General features: G+C 33.3%; 2 protein-coding genes across 2 annotated transcripts in view; one reads left to right on the forward strand and one right to left on the reverse strand.

Moving 5' to 3' along the window:
- Positions 1–690: 690 nt before the first annotated feature.
- Positions 691–9,819, reverse strand: LOC142338305 (uncharacterized). Its single transcript, XM_075387992.1, has 2 exons — positions 9,277–9,819; positions 691–1,265 (listed from the first exon to the last, which is right to left on the reverse strand). The coding sequence occupies exons 1-2, from the start codon at positions 9,674–9,676 to the stop codon at positions 1,054–1,056; spliced, it is 612 nt and encodes a 203-aa protein (XP_075244107.1). The 5' UTR covers positions 9,677–9,819; the 3' UTR covers positions 691–1,053.
- A 210-nt stretch (positions 9,820–10,029) lies between these two features.
- Positions 10,030–23,224, forward strand: part of LOC142338014 (uncharacterized) — a 63,764-nt gene continuing 50,569 nt past the window's right edge. Inside the window, exons 1-2 of the mRNA XM_075387647.1 lie at positions 10,030–10,469; positions 20,240–20,708. Coding sequence (XP_075243762.1) covers positions 10,118–10,469; positions 20,240–20,708 — 821 coding nt within the window. The 5' untranslated portion in view covers positions 10,030–10,117. The remainder of the gene's footprint in view (positions 10,470–20,239; positions 20,709–23,224) is intronic.

Below are 23,224 nucleotides of genomic sequence, written 5' to 3' on the forward strand. Positions count from 1 at the left end.
TGGTTAATTTGCTGGGACTTTCGAACCGATATTGAGTACTGGCCAAAAGGATGATTAAATTCATTCAATGAACACCAAACCTGCCATCAGATCTAATCACTCCATTGAAGCTTTATTCATTTAGAAGAAATTTTCTTCCACATTAATCCGCTTCTAAGTGTAACTTCTAGTTTGTATTTTAGCAAGTAACACGCTCAAATAATTAAAAATAAATTATTGCGCACGGGCGGCTGCTATTCAATTGAACATTACTCCATTTTGACTTACTTTTTGCTTCTAAGAAAAGGTTATTGGTTCGTTTGTTTACAATAATTGGCGCGTTTTCTAATATTCTTAAGTGCTTAATAGAGGTTTTTTGTTTGTTGAAGAATATTGAAAAACCTTTAACGACACTTGTTATTTGGAGTCCTGGAAGAATTTAAGTCTCTAAAGTAGATCATTGGCAGTATCCTATTTGATTTTCAGAAAGCAACTTTTACGCCCCAATTAATCTGTTTGTTAATTCTGTCGATGGAGTAAGATTATAAAACTTGGAAAAAATCGCATTAAAATCTAAATGAGACAATACAAGTGATTTAAAAATTTTTATTTCAAGCGGCTCGGCGCCAGCGAGCAGAAAAAAATATTTCGGAAGATGAAGTCAAAAATAAATTATAAAGACGTAATCAACATAATCTTCACGTGATTGGAACTCTAATAACTTCTCTGGGTCCTACAAGCATAGGTTGGCACCTAACGAGGATCCTCTCTGATGGTGTAAATATAAGTTGTTTCTTGTTTACAATGTGTCACCATCAAAGACATCTTCTTCTTTTAATAACTTCTTCTTTTTATTGTTAACGGTACTTAAAATTTAAATAACAAATTCAATTGCGCTGAGTTCATTACAGTTCCTAAACGACTTCAAATTAGCTCTGCATTGTTGAAATTAATTTAAATTGAATTATTGTTGTCAAATTGTTGCCAGCTGATGTTTGTGTGGACCAACCAATATTCATCGTGTTGAAGGGCATTTCTTAATATAGATTTTTTTATTAATAGCGTCAGCGTTATCTACACAAAAAATGTGTGCATCTCTCCTTTGTTTTGGCGGGGACAGCAGTGGTGTAATAGCATAAAGCATTGCAGTAAAATTACCTGATAATTGAGCTGAATGAATATTTGACCCTCCTCTACTAGACAGGCGTGCGTAATGGGGGCTTTAGTCACTAACCCCGTGCCACGTGGTTCGTTGAACAGTAATGGGGGTGGTGACGGTTTGACACCTGGAACAGTTTGTATCAATATCAAGAATTAATTAGCTTACCAGTCGTTAGGAATTCTGATTAAGCACAATTTACAAAACCAAGTAAATAAATCGAAGGAGATTGTGCTTCCTGTTTGGCTGCCTGAAAATTGTTGTTCCAACCATCCATGAAATGGGGTTAGGAAATTTACACCTGACCGACTTTTTTAATTGCTCTCACACGCCGTTTGTATCAATTATATTAGGCTTGCGGTCTTTTTCACTGCTATTTTTTGCTTCATCGATTTTTTGTTTCACGCCTTTTAACTTTCCCTTCAAGCTGCTGAAAAGCCATTATCTGTAATGAACTGTTTGTGGCGCCCCTCACTCATCCCCCGCCTGCTACTACAAATTTGTAAACGTCCCGTAACCGTTTAGCCCCCCAACCCTTTCCCTTGTTATTTTGTTCAAATTTATTCCGTTTATATTCATAATCTCTGGAAAAGTCAAATCTCTTAACTTTGGTTTTTCATGACTTTCGATTCCAAACCTTTTTGCTTCACTATTATATGTGAGTTTCATCGTGCCACACTTAACTTTGATGATAAATGCTGGTATAAACCACACCTTGTAAGCTATTATTTAAAAACCGTTTAAGTTTATACAAGAACACACAGCAGAATAATATCCTGGAAATCAGTTGTTGTCTCAGAGCGGATCAGACTTAAGAATAGATAACAAAAAGATAACCGCTCGGCGGTTGTTTCTGAAATTAATTTGCCCGAAGATTAGTTGGTTATGTTTTAAGATATATTTGACCAATCAATACTTTTCGTGGAGAGATTTGAAAGTGGTGTATTTAAAACGCGCCCGAATTGCTCGTTGAAAAGACATTTTCTTATTTATGAAGTCTCGATAATATATTGAGAACTAAAATTTACACTTTTCGCATTTTCTATACCTTTAGATAGTTCGAAATCAAATACTATCAATTAGAAAATTGTCAATACTGACAAAAATATTATGTTTCCTCCTATATGAAATGAATGTTTGTGGAATAACTAAGAAATAAGCTAACGCAAGTATTTAATGTCAAGTAGAGACGTCTGAAAAAGTGGAGGAAATACAAAAAGCTTTGAAGTTTATACATTTTTTGCGGTTTGTTAATGCAGAAATGGTGGTTAGGTGTTTTATTGGCAAATTTTATTGTTTGTTTTTAATTGCTCTCATAGAGAAGCAATTATTGTAAACGTGTCTTTTTTTGCAACATTTTTGCTTGACAGTTGTGACTTTTCGAATGACTTTTACGCCCTTGACTTTTTGCGTTTCGCGTGATCTTAAATTCGTTCTCAATCACAATTTCAAGCAGCTGAACTCAATTAGCGGCAATTTAATACTAAGAGTCAAATGAAAAGTGCACCGAAACTGGTGCCGTTTTCACTTTAAATTCTAAAAGTAGTATATGTTAACCTCTAATGTGATTATTTGGAGCCCACTATTGAACTTCTTTAGTTCCATTTAGGCTCCTCCACCCCCGACCGAGGCAGGCTGAAATGGATAAGAGCTCCCACTAGTCGTTCGAGAGCAATTCTTCCGGCGTTTAGTGGGTTATGTTCTTAATATTTAACTCAGCTTCAGTTATTTTTATCTGATTTGATAAAATCATTAAATTTTTGAAGTAGCTGTTATTTTTCTTTGAAATTTTTCACCAATTTTTGATAAAAAGGAAGTCAGTTGAGAAACAATATACTGTTGAGTCGATAATATATTCAAGGCAAATTATTTTAATAAGTTGAACTCTTTTTAATTTACACCAGCACTCGAAACGCTGATGTACGCTGATTTTTTCAGTTACTGATTTATTTAAGCAGTTTAACTCATTCAACGTTTTGAGTTTTCGCCTTAGTCGCAAGGCAGGTAGATATTTTTTAACGAAATTTTAAAAATTCATCGAAAAAGCTTAGTTTTTTGGGAAAAGAGTATCTCTTCTGATGGTGCTTTGTTTTTATTACGTTTCAGGTATTATGGGCTGGTCAATACTTTTTGCGGAGATATAAATGTGGTATAATTAAAAAGCCCTTGTGTAACTGAATGTATCGTTAAACAAAAATTTTCTGGCTTTTTGAGTTCTGGAGTTATATTGTGCTTTTTGACGATATACTTCGGGTTTCGAATTCGTACCAATTTTTGGAATTTAGATACTATTAATGAGAAGATTGTAACATAAAAGACGAAAATATGATATTTCTCCTTTATAAATTTGTTCTTTTTGAATGATTACAAAAAGGACATTGAGCAATAATTAAATTCCAGGAAGAAAGTCAGTCGCAAAGCGGTTGATTTTTGAGGTGATATTATGTTCAAGGGAATTATTTGATGTTTTGAGCTGTTTTTTGTTTCAACAGCTCTCAAAGTGCCTACATACCTACATTTAATTACTTTCTAATTAATTAAGTAGAGACGTCTGAAAAAGCGGAGGAAATACAAAAAGCTTTCAAGTTTTTACATTTTTTTGCGGTTTGTTTATGCAGAAATGGTGGTTAGGCGTTTTTTTGTTGTTGTGTTTTATTGTTTGTTTTTAATTCCTCTCATAGAGAAGCAGGTATTGTAAACGTGTCTTTCCTTTGCAAATATTTTGCTTGACAGTTTTGACTTTTCGAATGACTTTTACGCCCTTGACTTTTTGCGTTTCGCGTGATCTAAAATTCTCTCTCAATCCCAGTTTCAAGCAGCTGAACTCAATTAGCGGCAATTTAGTACTAAGAGTCAAATGAAAAGTGCACCGAAACTGGTGCCGTTTTCACTTTAAATTCTAAAAGTAGTATATGTTAACCTCTAATGTGATTATTTGGAGCCCACTATTGAACTTCTTTAGTTCCATTTAGGCTCCTCCACCCCCGACTGAGGCAGGCTGAAGTTGATAACAGCTCCCACTAGTCGTTCGAGAGCAATTCTTTCTGCGTTTAGTGGGTTATGTTCTTAATATTTAACTCAGCTTTAGTTATTGTTATCTTATTTGATAAAATCGTTAAATTTTTGAAGTAGCTGTTCTTATTTTTTTTGTGAAATTTTTCACCAATTTTTGATAAAAAGGAAGTCAGTTGAGAAACAATTGACTGTTGAGTCGATAATATATTCAAAGCAAAATATTTCAATAAGTTGAACTCTTTTTAATTTACACCAGCACTCGAAACGCTGATGGACGCTCATTTTTTCAGTTACTGATTTATTTGAGCAGTTTAACTCATTCTTCGTTTTGAGTTTTCGCCTTAGTCGCAAGGAAGGTAGACATTTTCTGACAATAAAATTTTAAAAATACATCGAAAAAGCTTAATTTTTCGGGAAAGGAGTAACTCTTCTGATGGTGCTTTGTTTTTATTACGTTTAGGGTATTATGGGCTGGTCAATACCTTTTGCGGAGAGATATAAAAGTGGTATAACTAAAAAGCCCCTGTATAAATGAATGTATCGTTAAACAGAAATTTTCTCGCTTTTTGAGTTCTGGAGGTTATATTGTGCTTTTTGACAACATACTTCGGGTTTCCAATTCGTACCAATTTTTGGAATTTAGATACTATTAATGAGAAGATTGTAACATAAAAGACGAAAATATGATTTTTCTCCTTTATAATTTTGTTCTTTTTGAATGACTACAAAAAAGACATTGAGCAATAATTAAATTCCAGTAAGAAAGTCAGTCGCAAAGCGGTTGACTTTTGAGGTGATATTATGTTCAAGGGAAATATTTGATGTTTTGAGCTGTTTTTTGTTTCAACAGTTCTCAAAATGCCTACATACCTACATTAAATTACTTTCTAATTAATTCAGTAGAGACGTCTGAAAAAGCGGAGGAAATACAAAAAGCTTTCAAGTTTTTACATTTTTTTGCGGTTTGTTTATGCAGAAATGGTGGTTAGGCGTTTTTTTGTTGTTGTGTTTTATTGTTTAATTTTAATTCCTCTCATAGAGAAGCAGGTATTGTAAACGTGTCTTTTCTTTGCAAATATTTTGCTTGACAGTTTTGACTTTTCGAATAACTTTTACGCCCTTGACTTTTTGCGTTTCGCGTGATCTAAAATTCTCTCTCAATCCCAGTTTCAAGCAGCTGAACTCAATTAGCGGCAATTTAATACTAAGAGTCAAATGAAAAGTGCACCGAAACTGGTGCCGTTTTCGCTTTAAATTCTAAAATTAGTATATGTTAACCTCTAATGTGATTATTTGGAGCCCACTATTGAACTTCTTTAGTTCCATTTAGGCTCCTCCACCCCCGACTGAGGCAGGCTGAAGTTGATAACAGCTCCCACTAGTCGTTCGAGAGCAATTCTTCCTGCGTTTAGTGGGTTATGTTCTTAATATTTAACTCAGCTTTAGTTATTGTTATCTGATTTGATAAAATCGTTAAATTTTTGAAGTAGCTGTTCTTATTTTTTTTGTGAAATTTTTCACCAATTTTTGATAAAAAGGAAGTCAGTTGAGAAACAATTGACTGTTGAATCGATAATATATTCAAATCAAAATATTTCAATAAGTTGAACTCTTTTTAATTTACACCAGCACTCGAAACGCTGATGGACGCTCATTTTTTCAGTTACTGATTTATTTGAGCAGTTTAACTCATTCTTCGTTTTGAGTTTTCGCCTTAGTCGCAAGGAAGGTAGACATTTTCTGACAATAAAATTTTAAAAATACATCGAAAAAGCTTAATTTTTCGGGAAAGGAGTAACTCTTCTGATGGTGCTTTGTTTTTATTACGTTTAGGGTATTATGGGCTGGTCAATACCTTTTGCGGAGAGATATAAAAGTGGTATAACTAAAAAGCCCCTGTATAAATGAATGTATCGTTAAACAGAAATTTTCTCGCTTTTTGAGTTCTGGAGGTTATATTGTGCTTTTTGACGATATACTTCGGGTTTCCAATTCGTACCAATTTTTGGAATTTAGATACTATTAATGAGAAGATTGTAACATAAAAGACGAAAATATGATTTTTCTCCTTTATAATTTTGTTCTTTTTGAATGACTACAAAAAAGACATTGAGCAATAATTCAATTCCAGTAAGAAAGTCAGTCGCAAAGCGGTTGACTTTTGAGGTGATATTATGTTCAAGGGAATTACTTTGATGTTTTGATCTGTTTTTGTTTCAACAGCTCTCAAAGTGCCTACATACCTACATTTAATTACTTGCTAATTAATTAAGTAGAGACGTCTGAAAAAGCGGAGGAAATACAAAAAGCTTTCAAGTTTTTACATTTTTTTGCGGTTTGTTTATGCAGAAATGGTGGTTAGGCGTTTTTTTGTTGTTGTATTTTATTGTTTGTTTTTAATTTCTCTCATAGAGAAGCAGGTATTGTAAACGTGTCTTTTCTTTGCAAATATTTTGCTTGACAGTTTTGACTTTTCGAATGACTTTTACGCCCTTGACTTTTTGCGTTTCGCGTGATCTAAAATTCTCTCTCAATCCCAGTTTCAAGCAGCTGAACTCAATTAGCGGCAATTTAAAACTAAGAGTCAAATGAAAAGTGCACCGAAACTGGTGCCGTTTTCACTTAAATCTTAAAAGTAGTATATGTTAACCTCTAATGTGATTATTTGGAGCCCACTATTGAACTTCTTTAGTTCCATTTAGGCTCCTTCACCCCCGACTGAGGCAGGCTGAAGTTGATAACAGCTCCCACTAGTCGTTCGAGAGCAATTCTTCCTGCGTTTAGTGGGTTATGTTCTTAATGTTTAACTCAGCTTTAGTTATTATTACCTTTTGCGGAGAGATATAAAAGTGGTATAACTAAAAAGCCCCTGTATAACTCAATTATCGTTGAACAGAGATTTTCTTGCTTTTAGAGTTCTGGAGGATATATTGTGCTTTATAACGATATACTTCGGGTTTCCAATTCGTGAACATTTTTGGAATTTCGATACTAATAATTAGAAGATTGTAACATAAGACAAAAATTTGATTTTTCTCCTTTATAAATTTATTCTTTTTGAATGATTACAAAAAAGACTTTGAGCATTAATTAAATTCCAGGAAGAAAGTCAGTCGCAAAGCGGTTGACTTTTTGAGGTGATATTATGTTCAAGGGAAATATTTGATGTTTTGATTTGTTTTCTATCTCAACAGCTCGCAAAACGCCTACATACCTACATTTAATTACTTGCTTGTGCGTTTTTGCTGTCATCACAAGGAACATTCCTTTCTCTGACAACAAATTTTTTCAGTTAAAGTTCTCTATATGAGCCTAATTTTTAAAGAGTCAGTTTTTCGAGAACCTTTTATGAAGGCAGTCTGTTTTATTGCGTTTTCTCCTGTTTGATTTGAAGCTGTTGTAAACGACACTGAGCCACTATGCTATAATGGCAAGTGATTTTCGGTTGTCGAAGCAGTCTAGCTCTCTATGTTGCCCTTCAAACTTGAGTCTTTGTTACTTTCCATTATTTTTCTGTGTCCTTCGGTTCAGATTTTTCTGCTGTTAATTTAAGTTCATAAGAATAACTCTTTGGGTTCGCACGAAAAAGCCCGTTCTTCAAGACTGTCAGATCTTTAAATTTTAAAAATATTGGAAAATTTTGGAAATATTTCAGTTTTAGTTGCATTGTTTTTTTTTATAAAACGAGTGTTCTGAATATTTACCGAGTTTATCGTTGAGAAAAAGCTGTTATTATGCAACTTTTGTGATGGAAGTACGCAACGTGTTTCAAAAAATTGATAAACCAATCATGTTTGTGCATTTGATCTCTGATAAGTAACTTTTCTTTATTGATGATCGCAAAAATATTAAAGGAAAAAATTCTATCGAAAATTTTTTTTGTTAAGGTGTCATTAATTTTGAATCAGTTAGTGATACAAAAAATGAGAAACTTAAGGCGTATATTTGGGATTTACTTTGTTTCGCCATTTGTCATTGTTCAAGCAACAAAATCTGTAATTCTTGTGGCCTCGAAAGCTTTTGGTTATAATTTTTCATTAAAGCTTCTCCGTATAGTCGGAACTGCATATTCTGTAAACAAGGTTTTAAAGTTTCGTCGAATTGTTTGGCAGCTGTTACAATTCAACGAACCTATGCAGCAGCCACTAGACCATGACGAAGACGTAGACGGCTCTGTTGCTTCAAAACATTACATGTTTTGAGGACAGAGCTCGGCTTAACATTATTTCGAAAAGACTGACAGCTGATCTGATCTCTTATTGTTTTGTAAGACAGACACAGATTTCAAGAGAAGGACACATCAACAGTTTTGTCTTTGGTTTACAGTAATGGGGCTGAAAAGTTCCCGCCGAGGCACGTGCAATAATGAAAACTGACCTAAGTCAATGTTGATTTCGATATATGAGTTAGTCAAAATCGATATATGATTTCGGTATATGGTTATAAGCGGTTCGGAAATGTTTCACTTTTATGCGTAGCAAGAGACGTTTTGTAAACGAAATCTCACACAGTTTTGAACTATTGATGAGAGTAGCCCGGGTATATCGTGCCAAAAAGGACTAGACTGAGTAATTGTTTATTTTGGTAATTATCACCAACCGCCGTCAATGAAGCAATGTGATTAGTTTTATACTCTGACCTCCAATCGCAAGAAAATCACCTCACAGTCAAAATTAACTGAAGGTGGAACAATGCCCGGACAACATCGATCGCGTTTTTAAGTCATGAAAACGTGTACGAGGAACTAAAAGACGACAGAAGTGAATAATCGAATTTTTTAGTTTTTTTAGACCTCTATTTTTTCGAGCAACCAGAAATCAAAATGCCTCGTGTAATTGATTCAATTTTTACATGCTTTTCACTGTTACCATTTTACATAAATATCTCCGCAATATATATCGATCGGACACAAATAACTTTAAAAACAGGAAGAAAATCTCAAGTATAAGTATTCTAACCCTAAATTATCGATTGGAAAACTGCATTGAATTGACTGTGACGGTATCTACAGAGAAGTTTTTCAATCATTTTTGGAGGATTAAATTTTAACGAGCAGCCATTTTTGAAATAGTTTAGAAATTCAATGGAGAATTTTTTTGCTTAAAAAATAACAAATTACTTACTTTCATATAATAGATGAGCATTCACCCGGAAAGCCAACGCCAAGGTAAAAGCAAATATACACGAGGAAAAAATAGAAAACAAAATTATAACCGCCTTCACGACCAATCTTTTGAGCTTTCGAGACCGAGATTGTGCCTCTCGGTTAAGTTTTCCCGAAATATGATGAACGTTAATGTTTTTAGCTGCAAGCATTTGTTGAATTGTGAAATTTGCATCCTGTTCTAGTGTCAGGTTTTGTATGCTCTCAATGGTATTCAGCCCAGAATTTGTTTCGTATTGATAAAGATGCTGATGAGGTAAGTTCGAATGCGTGGACGAAATGGTTGTTTCTTGTTCTATAACTTGGCTATCAATTGTTTCTCGGAATGAAACGGATTTTCTGTTGGTTCGTGATTCCATGTCCCGAGCTAAGTTATGATAAATATAGTTTTTGGTAAAATTTGGATTACAAATTAAAAGATAAATATAGGAATTTGAAGCAAGTTTGGCTCATCAGTATTTAATTTTCAATCGATTATTACTTTTAAAAAGTTTTGAATGTTATTGAGACTTTAGTGGAATTTTGTGGAATTTTAGAAGTGCTGTGATTTTTTATTTTTATTTTGTGGTCCCTTTAGCCAGCTTTTATGGTAAAATTTCTAACTGCTCATCTGTGTGTAAACAATGTGATTTGCTCTGATATCTTTAGGGACTTGAAATGCATTAAATTGAGTAAATATTTTGCCGTAAGATCAAGAAAACTTTTCAGGTTGAAATGATTTTTCGTGACGTGAATTGAGTTATCGAAGATTAAGAAAACAGCCTTTATTTTCTACCCGTCCTGTTAAACACCCTGAAATCATGAGTTCTGGCGGAGTGGCAGTTATTTCTCCTTCAACCCATCACAGCATAAATCCTGAAAGCTCAACAAATTTTGAAAACGGTCAATTTGATACGGCGGAACTTGAGAACAACGAAAATATAAGCAATGCTGAAAATGAATGTTTACCACAAAATCCTGCCGAGCAAAGTCGCAAAGAGAACGGTGGACTTAATTCTATTTTAAATGACAGCGATTCCGAAGATTCCGACCAAGGCGAGAATCAAAAGAACTCTGAAAATAAAGAGGAAAAGAAACTACGTGCTCTCACTGAAAAACAAATGGAAGCAGAAAAATTGAGGCTACATTCAGAAAGTCAAAGAATTCTGAGAGGTTAGTTTTAATTGCACCTAATATGTTCCCGTTGAACTTTTCTGACGTGTCACTACGCGCTTTAAAGAAAACTTTGTACTTTGTTTTTCAGAAAGTAGTTTTGGTAGGAATTACTGAAAAGGTGTTTTTAGCAAGGGAAGCTATTTTGTTTAAGTACTTTAATCAAAAAGTAAAATGGTGTTTGAATTTACTCTATGGGATATTTACTCTATGTATCTAATCTTGTCTGAATTATCTATCTAATTTAGATGGGATTATAAACGTTTTTTTATACCTGCGAAATTGTGAGCTGAGCGGAGCTATACTGCGGTGCTCTTGGTTTTTTTACGACTCGAAGAGTAGTATTGGTTTTCTGAAGATTTTTTTTTACCGGAAGAACTATTCGTTCAGACGGTGTTTTGACCTAAAAGCAAAAGAGTGAAATTGCCGTGTTAATTTTTTCTGAGCGAGAGAAGTTTTTTCATGCGTTTGATCAGTGAATGACTTTGAAATCTGTTTTTTGACAGAATGCCGCATATAGATAACCATTTTTTAGCCGTTTTCTCTTCAATTTGGCTCAATTTTTTTTAACTGGGTAATTTGGTTTTTGTAGAAATAGTTTTCGATTGATGCTGCGCGGCACTAATATATAACTTTCTGAAATTGATACCAAAGTTTTAAAGAGTCTAATATTTTTTTCAAGTGTAAAATGGGCACAGTTCTCGAAATTTTTTAGTTGATTTTTGGATTTTCACTAATTTCTTCAGTTGTGGACCTTGATCGGACTTTTTTCTGAAAAATCAGTGTTTTTGACAACTTTCGCGTGGCAATTTGTGCATTGAACAACTCTTTTGGACTTCAGGTCTTTTCTGTTTTATAAAATTATTCACAAGCTAATCCGTTTTTTGCCATGTTTGTCCAATTTTTCTAATTTGTCCAATTTGTCTTTGGTTTAAATTAAACCTTCTGTGAACAGCGAGTGGTTTAATTTTATTTATGAAAATTGATTTATTTTCGATGGTTATTCTTTGAAATTCAATGAAAACTTGTTTCTTAATTACAATTTTAGTGTTTTTATATAATTTTAATATTTATACAACTGTTCTGCAAAGTACTTTAATTTCTCGGATCTCTCTAATCTGTTCTAAATTTTTAATTTAGCAGGAGGATGACTGTGTAACGTTTTTGATAATTTTTTTCTAAATACATAATCTTCATTTTTTTTAATAACATTTGCGTAGTTGTTTGGTTGAAATAGTTTGTTCTAACAGTTTCTGGTCATCCTTCGTTTTGATTGTTAATTAATTTCAAATGTTTTTCGTGAAAATTTGGTCAAATTTGTGACAAAATTTGTGCACAATTTTCCCAATTTTGCTGTTTTTAAATGTGTTTGAGAATTTTTGATCCCACGCGTCTCACTGTAGTTTTTCTCGGTCAATTCTTGTTCGTTAGTTGGTGTTACTATGAGGTGACCCTTTAAGTCTAGACATGGCATTTTTCACCAAAATAAACATAAATTTCCCTTCAGGTTTTCTGTCATTGTAGTTTCCAGTAGTCGTTTGATAATTTTTCTCCTGTTATCTGGATGAGTGACTGATCTAACAGATGAACTTATAAAATTTTTTGCCGAATAATGTTTGAGAAGAAAAGGCTAATTTTAAACAATTATCTTGCTTTCTCAGAATTTGTTCATATTTTACTTATTATTTTTCAGTCAAGTATTGGCAGACTGACTGTTGTACGAAAAAAATGTAAATAACATTTTCTCAGATTAATAGTTTTGAAATTGCATTTAGCTTTTGCAGAGATTTTTTTTTAGAGAATATTACTTTTCGGTTTTGTCCATCATCACATTTCCGTTTCCTCGGTTTTCTCTTATGATCCCATTCATGATGTCTGTCAATTATTTATTTTTGGTTGCAAACGACCTGTATTACCTGGTCTTTTACCATAATGTTTTTGAGTAGTCAATAAAATTAATTTTTTTCTGATGGGATATCAGTTTTTGTCAGTTAGTTTTTTCAGGAAATTTTTCCTGTTGTTGTTTCAAAATGCTTATAATAATGTAGAATGTGCATTAGGTCAGCGAGGATGGTCAATTTTCTTCTTCGATTCGCTTCCGGAATTCTTCCGGCTATGTGTTTTTGTTTCATCGTCTGACGCTTTTTCGTTTTACATTTGCTCACACAGCAAAGCTGAAAAATTCAAATTTTCTGAATGAATGATTCATCTCACTAACGGAATTTGTTCGCGTGACGTCCTTTCTTGCAGCCAACGTTTTAAAGTCATTTGAGTGAGTAGATTTAGATAATACGTTACTTACCTCATTCAATAATAGACTCTTGCACTTTAAAACAAGTTAATTTTGAATGAGTTTAAGGTCAAAGAAATCTTATGTGTAATAAAGGTCCCTAATAAAAAGGCTTCTGAGCAATGAATTTTAAGAAGCTTTATTAATTTATCGCTAAATTTTTTTTAATGGCTGTTTCATCTTATATCTGAATCTCTTTCCGTCTCTATTATACGGTGCGCAAGTCTATTCTTTCGCAGCTGTTCAGGCAATCTGCCTGCTATGTTTTTCATTTGGAATTTCTCGAACTTTGAGAAATTTTCGAAATATTCTATTTTGCAACTCTTAGCCTATAAAAACTTAACTACGTTCTGTGCTACTTTCTGCCATGTAACTTTTTTTAGAGTATCAAAAAGAAAAAGTATTTTGAGTCTAAATTAGGTTCTTACAGTAAAAGCCATTTATAGTAATCTTATTTTGAAAACCGACTGGTGAGGAAATTTGAAGTGGCTGAAGAGTTTGTGTTGTTGTTTATGTGTAGATTTTTGCATGACTGTTTCTTTTTGAAATTCTATTGGTTTGCATGAATTCAGAATTGACAGTTCTAGGCTTTCTCAATTAAGCGGCTTATGTAAGCCGGCTAATGCTCTTGTTTTGTGATGGAATTTTTTATCAGAAGAACTCCCATATGCTCTTGTCGATTTGCTCGCAGCAATCGTTGTAGCGTTGACTAGAATACTAATCTTGTTCGGTTTCCTTTAACATTTACCTTTTAAACTATTTTTTGAAAGAATTTTGCGATTCAGTCAGTTGTTAGTAGGGATGATTGATACTGTGCTTACTTGTGCAGATATAATGCTATTGTTTTTTTTTAAAAAAAAAATCTTGCTGTTTCGATCAATTTTGGGTTTGCTGTTTGGTCCGCATTTTTTTCCATTTTTTTGCTGCTTCCCTAAAAAATAATTAGATCTAAACTTCTTGCCCCCAATCTTAGTGGAAATCAAAAATGTTTGAAGCCCACAGGCTTTGGTGAAATATTTTTGCAAATTTGTATTGTATAATATAACTTAAATTGTATTAGTGTGTCGTAAACGGGACTCCGGGTTCAGAATACATGTCCACATTTTGTTTTGCCGACTTTAGTTCTCAACTCATAAGTGTGAAATGATCGGATACAGCTATCTTATTTCAAACTTAATAGGTTTTCGCCACAACTTAGGCAAATTAATAATCTGCTAAAGCCTGATTATTTGGTCCAGGAAAATGCTTCAGGTTGCGGAATCGGTTTTCAAAATTTGGTTTTATTGTTGCGGCCCCACCTTAGTCGGAGAGGAACTATATGCGCAACTGGGTTCGTTCTTTTGGTTTGTCATTTTCCACCGATTGATATATTCATCGTAGACTGTTGTGAGACGTATCAATAGACAGTTCTTCTAGTGTAGAATATTTAATGAACAAGGTGGCTCGGTAATGTGCGATCGCACAAAAGGTTCCGACCCCGCTCATCCACAATTTTGGCATAATTGTATCAAATGAGGAACAGATAGAAAAACGCAAAAAATTAAAGTATTCAAAAAAAAACTGGTTTATGAACGAAAAGATAGGCTCCAAAGCAAATAACTCAGAGGAGTAAAAAATGATGCATTAGATTGATGAGATATGCCGATAATAAGGAAGCGAGCGAAGACGAACGGCAAAATCAAACAACAAACTTTAATTGCATCAAAAAATTTATGTCCGTTTTAAAAAAAAACTTAATAACAAAGTCCAAATAGCGTCAGATAATACTGAAAATAAACAAAATAACTTGTAATTAACAAAAAAAAAATGGTTATTCACCAGTTCATAATAAAGCTTGGTAACAATTAAGACAAAAAGAACAGAAACTTCAAAGTTAGAAAATTCCCTGATTTTTTTTTAAAAATCAATTAATTTCAATAGTAATGAAAACCATTAGGAATCACCTAAAATATCCCATAGGTTTACAATTACCAATGCTTCTATAGAAGGGAATTAAGAACTCTTGGTATTCATTTTTTTATGCAGGAGCAAAAAGAACAACAATTAGACAACAAACTAAAAATCAATTAAAACTTGCCAGAAAATGCTTTGGAAGCCGTAAAGCCATACTTTGGCCCCAAAAAAATGTTCGATTGCATCTTCATCGAACATCGTTAATGTATTATGCGGCCGATCATTAATGAAAATAAGCAACAATTTGACAAAATAAAAAATGCAAAATTATGTAATACTTGTTTTTTTTCGAAAAAAAGATCTCTGTAATCTGTTTTAAATTTTTAATTTAGCAGAAGGATGACTGTGTAACGTTTTTAAAATTTTTTCTAAATACAGGGTTGTTCTGTTGAAATAATTTGTTCTAACTGTTTTTGGTCATCCTTCGTTTCGATTGTTAATTAATTTCAAATGTTTTTCGTGAAAATTCGGATTAAATTTGTGACTAAATTTGCGCACAATTTTCCCAATTTTGCTGTTTTTAAATGTGTTTGACAATTTTTGATCCCACGCGTCTCACTGTAGTTTTTCTCGGTCAATTCTTGTTCGTTAGTTGGTGCTACTATAAGGTGACCCTTTAAGTCTAGACATGGCATTTTCACCAAAATAAACATAAATTTCCTTTCAGGTTTTTGTCATTGCAGTTTCCAATAGTCGTTTGATAATTTTGCTCCTGTTATCTGGATGAGTGACTGATCTAACAGAAGAAATTTTTTGCCAAATAATGTTTGGGAAGAAAAAGCTAATTTTAAACAATTTCTTGCTTTCTCTGATTTTTTTCATATTTTACTTATTATTTTTCAGTCAAGTATTGGCAGGCTGACTGTTGTACGAAAAAATGTAAATAATATTTTCTCGGATTAATAGTATGGAAATTGCCTTTAGCTTTTGCAGAGATTTTTTTTAGAGAATATTACTTTTCGGTTTTGTCCATCATCACATTTCCGTTTCCTCGGTTTTCTCTTATGATCCCATTCATGATGTCTGTCAATTATTTATTTTTGGTTGCAAACGACCTGTATTACCTGGTCTTTTACCATAATGTTTTTGAGTAGTCAATAAAATTAATTTTTTTCTGATGGGATATCAGTTTTTGTCAGTTAGTTTTTTCAGGAAATTTTTCCTGTTGTTGTTTCAAAATGCTTATAATAATGTAGAATGTGTATTAGGTCAGCGAGGATGGTCAATTTTCTTCTTCGATTCGCTTCCGGAATTCTTCCGGCTATGTGTTTTTGTTTCATCGTCTGACGCTTTTTCGTTTTACATTTGCTCACACAGCAAAGCTGAAAAATTCAAATTTTCTGAATGAATGATTCATCTCACTAACGGAATTTGTTCGCGTGACGTCCTTTCTTGCAGCCAACGTTTTAAAGTCATTTGAGTGATTAGATTATGATAATACGTTACTTACCTCACTCAATAATAGACTTTTGCACTTTAAAACAAATTAATTTTGAATGAGTTTATGGTCAAAGGGAATTTTATGTAATAAAGGTCCCTAATAAAAAGGCTTCTGAGCAATGAATTTTAAGAAGCCTTATTAATTTATCGCTAAATGTTTTTTTAATGGCTTTTTCATCTTATATCTGAATCTGTTTCCGTCTCTGTTATACGGTGCGCAAGTCTATTCTTTCGCAGCTGTTCAGGCAATCTGCCTACTATGTTTTTAATTGGGAATTTCTCGAACTTTGAGAAATTTTCAAAAATATTTTCTGTTTTGCAACTCTTAGCCTATAAAAACTTAACTACGTTCTGCGCTACTTTCTGCCATGTAACTTTTTTTAGAGTATCAAGAAGAAAAAGTATTTTGAGTCTAAATTAGGTTCTTACGGTAAAAGCCATTTATAGTAATCTTATTTTGAAAACCAACTGTTGAGGAAATTTGAAGTGGCTGAAGAGTTTGTGTTGTTGCTTCTATAAAGATTTTTGAAATTCTATTGGTTTGCATGAATTCAGAATTGACAGTTCTAAGCTTTCTCAATTAAGCGGATTATATAAGCCGGCTAATGCTCTTGTTTTGTGATGGAATTTTTTATCAGAAGAACTCCCATATGCTCTTGTTGATTTGCTCGCAGCAATCGTTGTAGCGTTGACTAGAATACTAATCTTGTTTGGTTTTCGTTGAATTGTTTTTTTATTAAACCGTGAATATTTATTTTTTGTTTTCTTAAATTTAGCTTCTACTGGAGTTGACAATGCGACGTGGCTCTTTTTTGGGCGCGAAGAGGAGGTTCTGTTAACTTTGAAACTCACTTGGACAATTTTCGTTAATTTAAGACATAATGGATAGCTTGCAGTTGATAATCCGCAGCAGAGGTGGATTGATGTTTTTGCATAACGAGTAGAATTTTAGTTTAATTCTGAATGAAACTTAATTCAAGTAATGGTTGTCAAAAAGCCTGAAGCTGCTAATTTTTTGGATTTTAAGATTTTGGATGGATTTTTTTTTGTATTTTTGTGTATTTTTATATGTTTTCCGTATATTGTTAGAGTTTCACAATTGGATCAGAGGCAGGGGTGGATATTTGAATTGTTAAAAATGGAGCATTCCTTTAACATTTACAGTTTAAACTACTTTTTGAAAGAATTTTGCGATTCAGTCAGCAGGTAAATGATATATATGGAAAAGAAATAGTCGTTTTTTGATCTAATTTTTTAATTAGATTCAGTTGGCTATTTTTCGCTCGAAATGGGTTAACTGGTAGCTATATCAGAGGCATTATTCTCCGAAAAGTTTAACTTTTCGTTAGCTCTGCTTGCTTCTTGCTGGTTTCCAGGCTGCTATTAGTTCCGAAGAAAGACAGCTAGTTCTGTGATTTTTTTTGACAGAATGACTTTGTGGGTTCATATAAATGACAGCACATAGTTGTTAGTAGGGATGATTGATACTGTGCTTACTTGTGCAGATATAATGCTATTGTTTTTTTTAAAAAAAATCTTGCTGTTTCGATCAATTTTGGGTTTGCTGTTTGGTCTGCATTTTTTTCCATTTTTTTGCTGCGTCCCTAAAAAATAATTAGATCTAAACTTCTTGCCCCCAATCTTAGTGGAAATCAAAAATGTTTGAAGCCCACAGGCTTGGGTGAAATGTTTTTGCAAATATGTACTGTATAATATAACATAAATTGTATTAGTGTGTCGTAAACGGGACTCCGGGGACAGAATACATGTCCACATTTTGTTTTGCCGATTTTAGTTCTCAACTCATAAGTGTGAAATGATCGGATACAGCTATCTTATTTCAAACTTAATAGGTTTTTGCCACAACTTAGGCAAATTAATAATATGCTAAAGCCTGATTATTTGGTCCAGGAAAATGCTTCAGGTTGCGGAATCGGTTTTCTAAATTTGGTTTTATTGTTGCGGCCCCACCTTAGTCGGAGAGGAAATATATGCTCAGCTCGGTTAGTTCTTTTGGTTTGTCATTTTCGACCGATCGATATATTCATCGTAGACTGTTGTGAGACGTATCAATAGACAGTTCTTCTAGTGTAGAATATATAATTAATAAGATTTAATTTCGTTTTTCCGCAGGAGTTATCGAGGTTTCAATTTTTGTAAATATTTGACTTGATTTTGTTCGCTTTTAGAGTGATTTTTGTTCAATTTAAGATATATTTTTTGACAAATTATGCATAGCATTAAGATCTGAATCAATTGCGTTTCTTAATAGACGCTCTAGTTATGGTCTATTGATGGACTTTTTCAATCAAAACGATTCGGAATGTAATTGGAGCGCAATCTTCACTTTTTTTCATTTTAATTGCAGATAACTCAGTTTTCATATCAGGTTTCCTTAATTAAAGAGCAATTTACGTTCAGTTGAGGTCGAATAAACTTTTCTTATGTTTTCAGAAATTAGCTTGTTTTTTGGTCTTCAAAATTGTGTTTTCGTTAAATGATTTTTCGAGTTTTTCCTGCATTTGTATTTATGCCATCTCATAAAACAGGTCCCATTGGTTTCCCTAGGCATCCCCTTGGCATTGAAAGGAAGCCGGATTGTTCATAGAGAATGTTTTCAATGAATAGCGTAGCCTTCTTACGGCCTCGACACTGTTTTCTCATTTTTTTATATTTTTTGGTTTTTGCCTGGATTTATATTTCTGTTTGTGGTCATATAACCTATTCCGAATAACGGCAGGTCTAATTGACTACCTATGAGGTACAAGTACACCTGTTTAATGCTGTCAGTTCATAGCTGATGTTTTTAATGACTTTGGAATTACTGGTTTAAAATAAACTGTTTTTGAACTTTCTTTTTTGTCATTATTTGTTAATTTGTGCTTTTCATGTATTCCATGAATATCAGGTCCTATTGTTGTTTCTTATTATTTTTTAATTTTGAGTGCATTGTGTATTTATTGTGTTTATTATATTTTTTGTGTTAATGATTTTTGTCTTCTGGAATTATTTGGATTCAAAAAATTTTGAATTTTGTCCCTGTTCTATTCCTATTGTCCACTTCTTACGTGATGTCATTAAGGACAACTCACATCTGTTTTCTAGTGCAGGACAATTTAATTTATTCTTTTTGAGTTTTATCTGATTTCTGTTTTGACTTGGTTACTAAATGTTTTCAGAAAGTAAGTGTTGTTTTGTCTGCAGTTAAGTTTTGTTGTTGTTTTATTTCGTTGTTTATCTTGTCTCGTAGTCTCATTAATGGCAGGTCTTTTTGGAGCTCTGATGCGTTATTTTTTATTCATTTAGTTGTTTTTGACCTTTTGACCTCATACACCAATTATTTTGGAAGAGTATGTGACTTGTAACAGTTTTGTGAAGACCTTTAAGTCAAAAATATAGAGTAGCGGAGTCGGAGCATTATGTATGAGCGCACATAACCGAGCCTCCTTGTCTTTAGGTGTACCTTTGTAGTCCAGAAGAGTTTTTTGAGTATTACAAAAATTTCGTGAGGCAGATAGGTTTTTGATCTCCACTGTTTTGATATGGCACCAGAAGTTTGAATCCAATTTTGGGTTTGCTCTTTTTTGCACATTATTTCTCTGTTTTAGATCTTTGTCTGTCCGAAAAGAAACCAACGGATAGCGTTCTAAGGCACTGAACCGAAGTGCTCTTTCAGTCTTATTCAAGACTGTTTTACAGGAGTGTATTCTAAGCCATTTTCAAGACTTAATTTTGGACTGATTGTCAAGTGACGAGTAGTTTCTGGGACGTTGAGGTATATCACTTAATTTTCAAATATTTTGAGAAAATGGCGTTGAATAGAAGTTCTCTTTCGCGGTAGTTTTTTTGGTTTATACGACAATTTCACCTCTATTTTTGAAGAAAAAACATTTGTCTGAGAAATTAATTTTGGGTCGTCGTTAAGAATTTTTTCCGCCGAAGACGACTCGTCATGTTATATCTGAATTTAGATTACTTTCCGACAATTTTTTTTCTATATTGTTCAAATGCTGAATTTAAGAGTACTCATGTTAAAATGTGTTAAAGGATATTCGTTGATACAGTTAAAGCGTGATCTTTGTTTCAGTTGGCGCACTCAAACTTCCCAAGCAACTTAGCACCAAAAGCAAGGCTTCGTTAGCAGAATTTGTGAAACCAGAATCGAAGATTGGATCTCTTATTGCAAAGCAGAACAGCGCACCTGTTGGCTTAACCTCAAGAAAAAGTAACCGACAATTCGCGTGTTTAAGTTCACAACCTGTAGAAATACAGACAACTGAAAAGAAATCGACAGAGAATAATGTTCAGAGTACCCTTACATCAGCGGCAGCTAAGCTCAGAGCCCAAAAGTTAGAACGATTGCTAGGGAAACCGCTTCCTGATTTGAAAAAGGATACCACTGCAACCAACGTTAATAAGGAAAACAACATTTTGGAGATCAACGGGAAAGCGGACAGGAAAAGTGGTTCTAATGATGAAATAGTGCTGGTCAAAAGTTCACGAGATATTCAGAAGGAAAAGTTGATGGAAAGATTTACACAACATTCACAGAAAAGGTTTGTGTTTTTGTTGTCAATATTAAAAATCGACCAAACAATTTGACGTCAATAAAAATGAAATTGACGTAAAATAAAAAATATAAAAAAGTCGAAATTCAGTAATAATTGTGTAGAAGAGACGCCCCTGTGTTCCACATGTTGCATTGGTTTATAGTTTCTAATTTAGTAGTGGTTTTAGATCCGTTTGTGTGTTTTAAATGTCTTTTTTAATAGCCACACAGCGATAGCTGGGGCTATTATTGGCCTTCTCTTGGTTTTTTTATAATTCAAAGAATTTGAATGAATTGTATTGGGGAGCTGTCTTTTTTTACGACTCGAAGAGCAGTATTGGAGAAGTCCTTTTTTTTAATCAATTTTATTGGAGTGAATTTTGAAGCGGGAAATGAAATACGTGAAAAATTTTGGAGCGATTTTGTTGCTGAACAAAATGAAGAGTGGAGCGAAAAGAGAGTGGTTTTTTGTTCATATCGCTGTTTTCTAGAGAGCGAGAAATTGAGGTGTGAAAAAAAAATCTCTTAGCGAGTGAAATTCTTTGTTCACGTGCGGCATTTTACAGCGGTTTTCTCCCATTTTTTGGTTCAGAGGTTTGGTTATGATTTTCTTTTAATTTTAGGCTGGTGTTGGTAGTGGTTTGAAGGTTTCTGGAAACTTATATGAATTTCATGCTAATTGGAGGTTTTTCATGTATTTTACTGATTTTTGGGCTAATTTTTGCGATTTTTTGACTTTTATTTTGTTTTACTGCCTCGAATGGGTATTGAAAAAAACCCTATTACTTGAGCAATTTTTAGTTAACAAATAGTTGGAGTTTTGTGGATATGAAGCAATTTTTTGTTGAGAAATATGACGAACAATAGCGAAAATGGGAACTATTTTTCTTAATTTTTTGCATTTTTTCGTTTTTTTGTTCTTTAGATAAATTTCTCAGCCTATTATGACTTGCCTATTGTTTCGCGATCATTTGGATACCCTATTGGCTGAAAGGAATTTTATTTTTGATTATGTGCTTTTGTAATATTAAAAAATTTTAACTTAAATGATGAAATGATTTTAAATTTGTTTGTAAGAGCTTATTTTTTTCATGATTTGGCATCAAGTATTTTTAAAACTTCTCATAAGTGGTTTTAGTAGGTACTAGTTGTGTTGATGAAGTAATTTTGACAGAGATAGTTATTTCGGGGTCTCGATTGATGAATAATTTTGATCTGATTTTTTATCATATTTTAGATTTGATTTTTTTAACTTTTTTTGTTTTAGGGTTCTGTTTCAAGATAATCCTAAATTAGTCGAGGCAATTTTTGCCTGATGAGTAGCTGAATGGCCTTTAAGTGGATTTCCGCTTCGAGTCGTTTCCGGAATTCTTCCGGCTATGTTTTTCAAGATCTGTTCGCACATTTTCATGATTTTTGATGTCAAATTGGAGTAGTGATTTTGGTCACACTGAAACAGGAAGTGGAGCGAAAAAGCGAGTGGTTTTGCGGCGTGAAATTTTTTCGCTCTAATTTTAAAGTAGAGTCAGAAAACGGTGTTTGACCAACAATTCGCTTTCTCGCTAGTGGTTTTTTGTTCACATGCGGCAATTTCACTTTAACTTTCACTGTTTTTTCGTTTTTTTTGGTTCGGATTATTTTTTCTAAATGGTTTTCCCAGTCTATTCATGGTTCATTATAGGCCTAGTTTTTGTCTGCACCAATTTTCCATATCTCTGGTGGTTTTTTTGTTCACATGCGGCATTTTGACATTGGTTTCTGGTTTTTTTGATCTGATTTTTTGAAATAATTTTCCCAATTCAATTTTAGTCCGTTTTATTTTCTTAGTCTAATTTTTTGTTTAGTCAATGAAATTTCTTTGAATTGTACGTCAGGACTTGTCCTGCTATGTTTTTTTTATTTCGTCGTCAAGATTGTTTTACAACCATATGACGTCACAACCACTTCAAATCTACCTTTTGTTCATTCGTTTATGCAATTTCATTTGAAGTGCGTGCGTGACGTTATTTTTTGCTCTTAGTTAAGCGATTTTTTTTGTTCATTCGCGTGATTGAATTTTTGGTCACACTTGACTTACCTCAATCTCAAAATTGACTTCCTCACTTTGAAATTGACTTTTATTTAATTTAATTCAAAGAGATAAGGTCAAATGGGCGTGTGTCACTCTAAATGAAGGTTATTTGAGAGCAGCTAATAGAGGCAGCAAAAAATTATACAGATTTTTGTTCAAAGTATAACACATCAGCCTTCAATGAAAAGTCGGATTTTTTTGGTCTGTCTCTTTACCTTTTTTTGAGACTGCAGATCTACGAAGCTATTGCGGTTATTTTTGGCAATCTGCGAGCTATGTTTTTTAAATTTTCGATTTTTCCCAGTTTTTAGTCTTTGGGAAAAAAGCAGGGATATTTTTTGTTTCGACTTCACCACCTTAGTGGCCAGAATTTTCAATGGTTGTCTATTGTGCGAATATAGTCGTGGAACAAAATAGTTACAAAAAGAAATTCAAGAATTTAGGAGGATCGG

The sequence above is a fragment of the Convolutriloba macropyga genome, chromosome 4 (assembly GCF_964194025.1).
Source record: "Convolutriloba macropyga chromosome 4, txConMacr16.3, whole genome shotgun sequence".
In the NCBI taxonomy this organism is placed as follows: Eukaryota; Metazoa; Xenacoelomorpha; order Acoela; family Convolutidae; genus Convolutriloba; species Convolutriloba macropyga.

Excerpts from the sequence above, each read along its gene's own strand:
- LOC142338305 (XM_075387992.1), bottom strand. The coding sequence starts at position 9,676 with ATGGAATCACGAACCAACAGAAAATCCGTTTCATTCCGAGAAACAATT. Across the intron at positions 1,266-9,276 it reads TGCTCATCTATTATATGAAA|GTGTCAAACCGTCACCACCC; the intron begins GTAAGTAATTTG and ends AAACTGTTCCAG.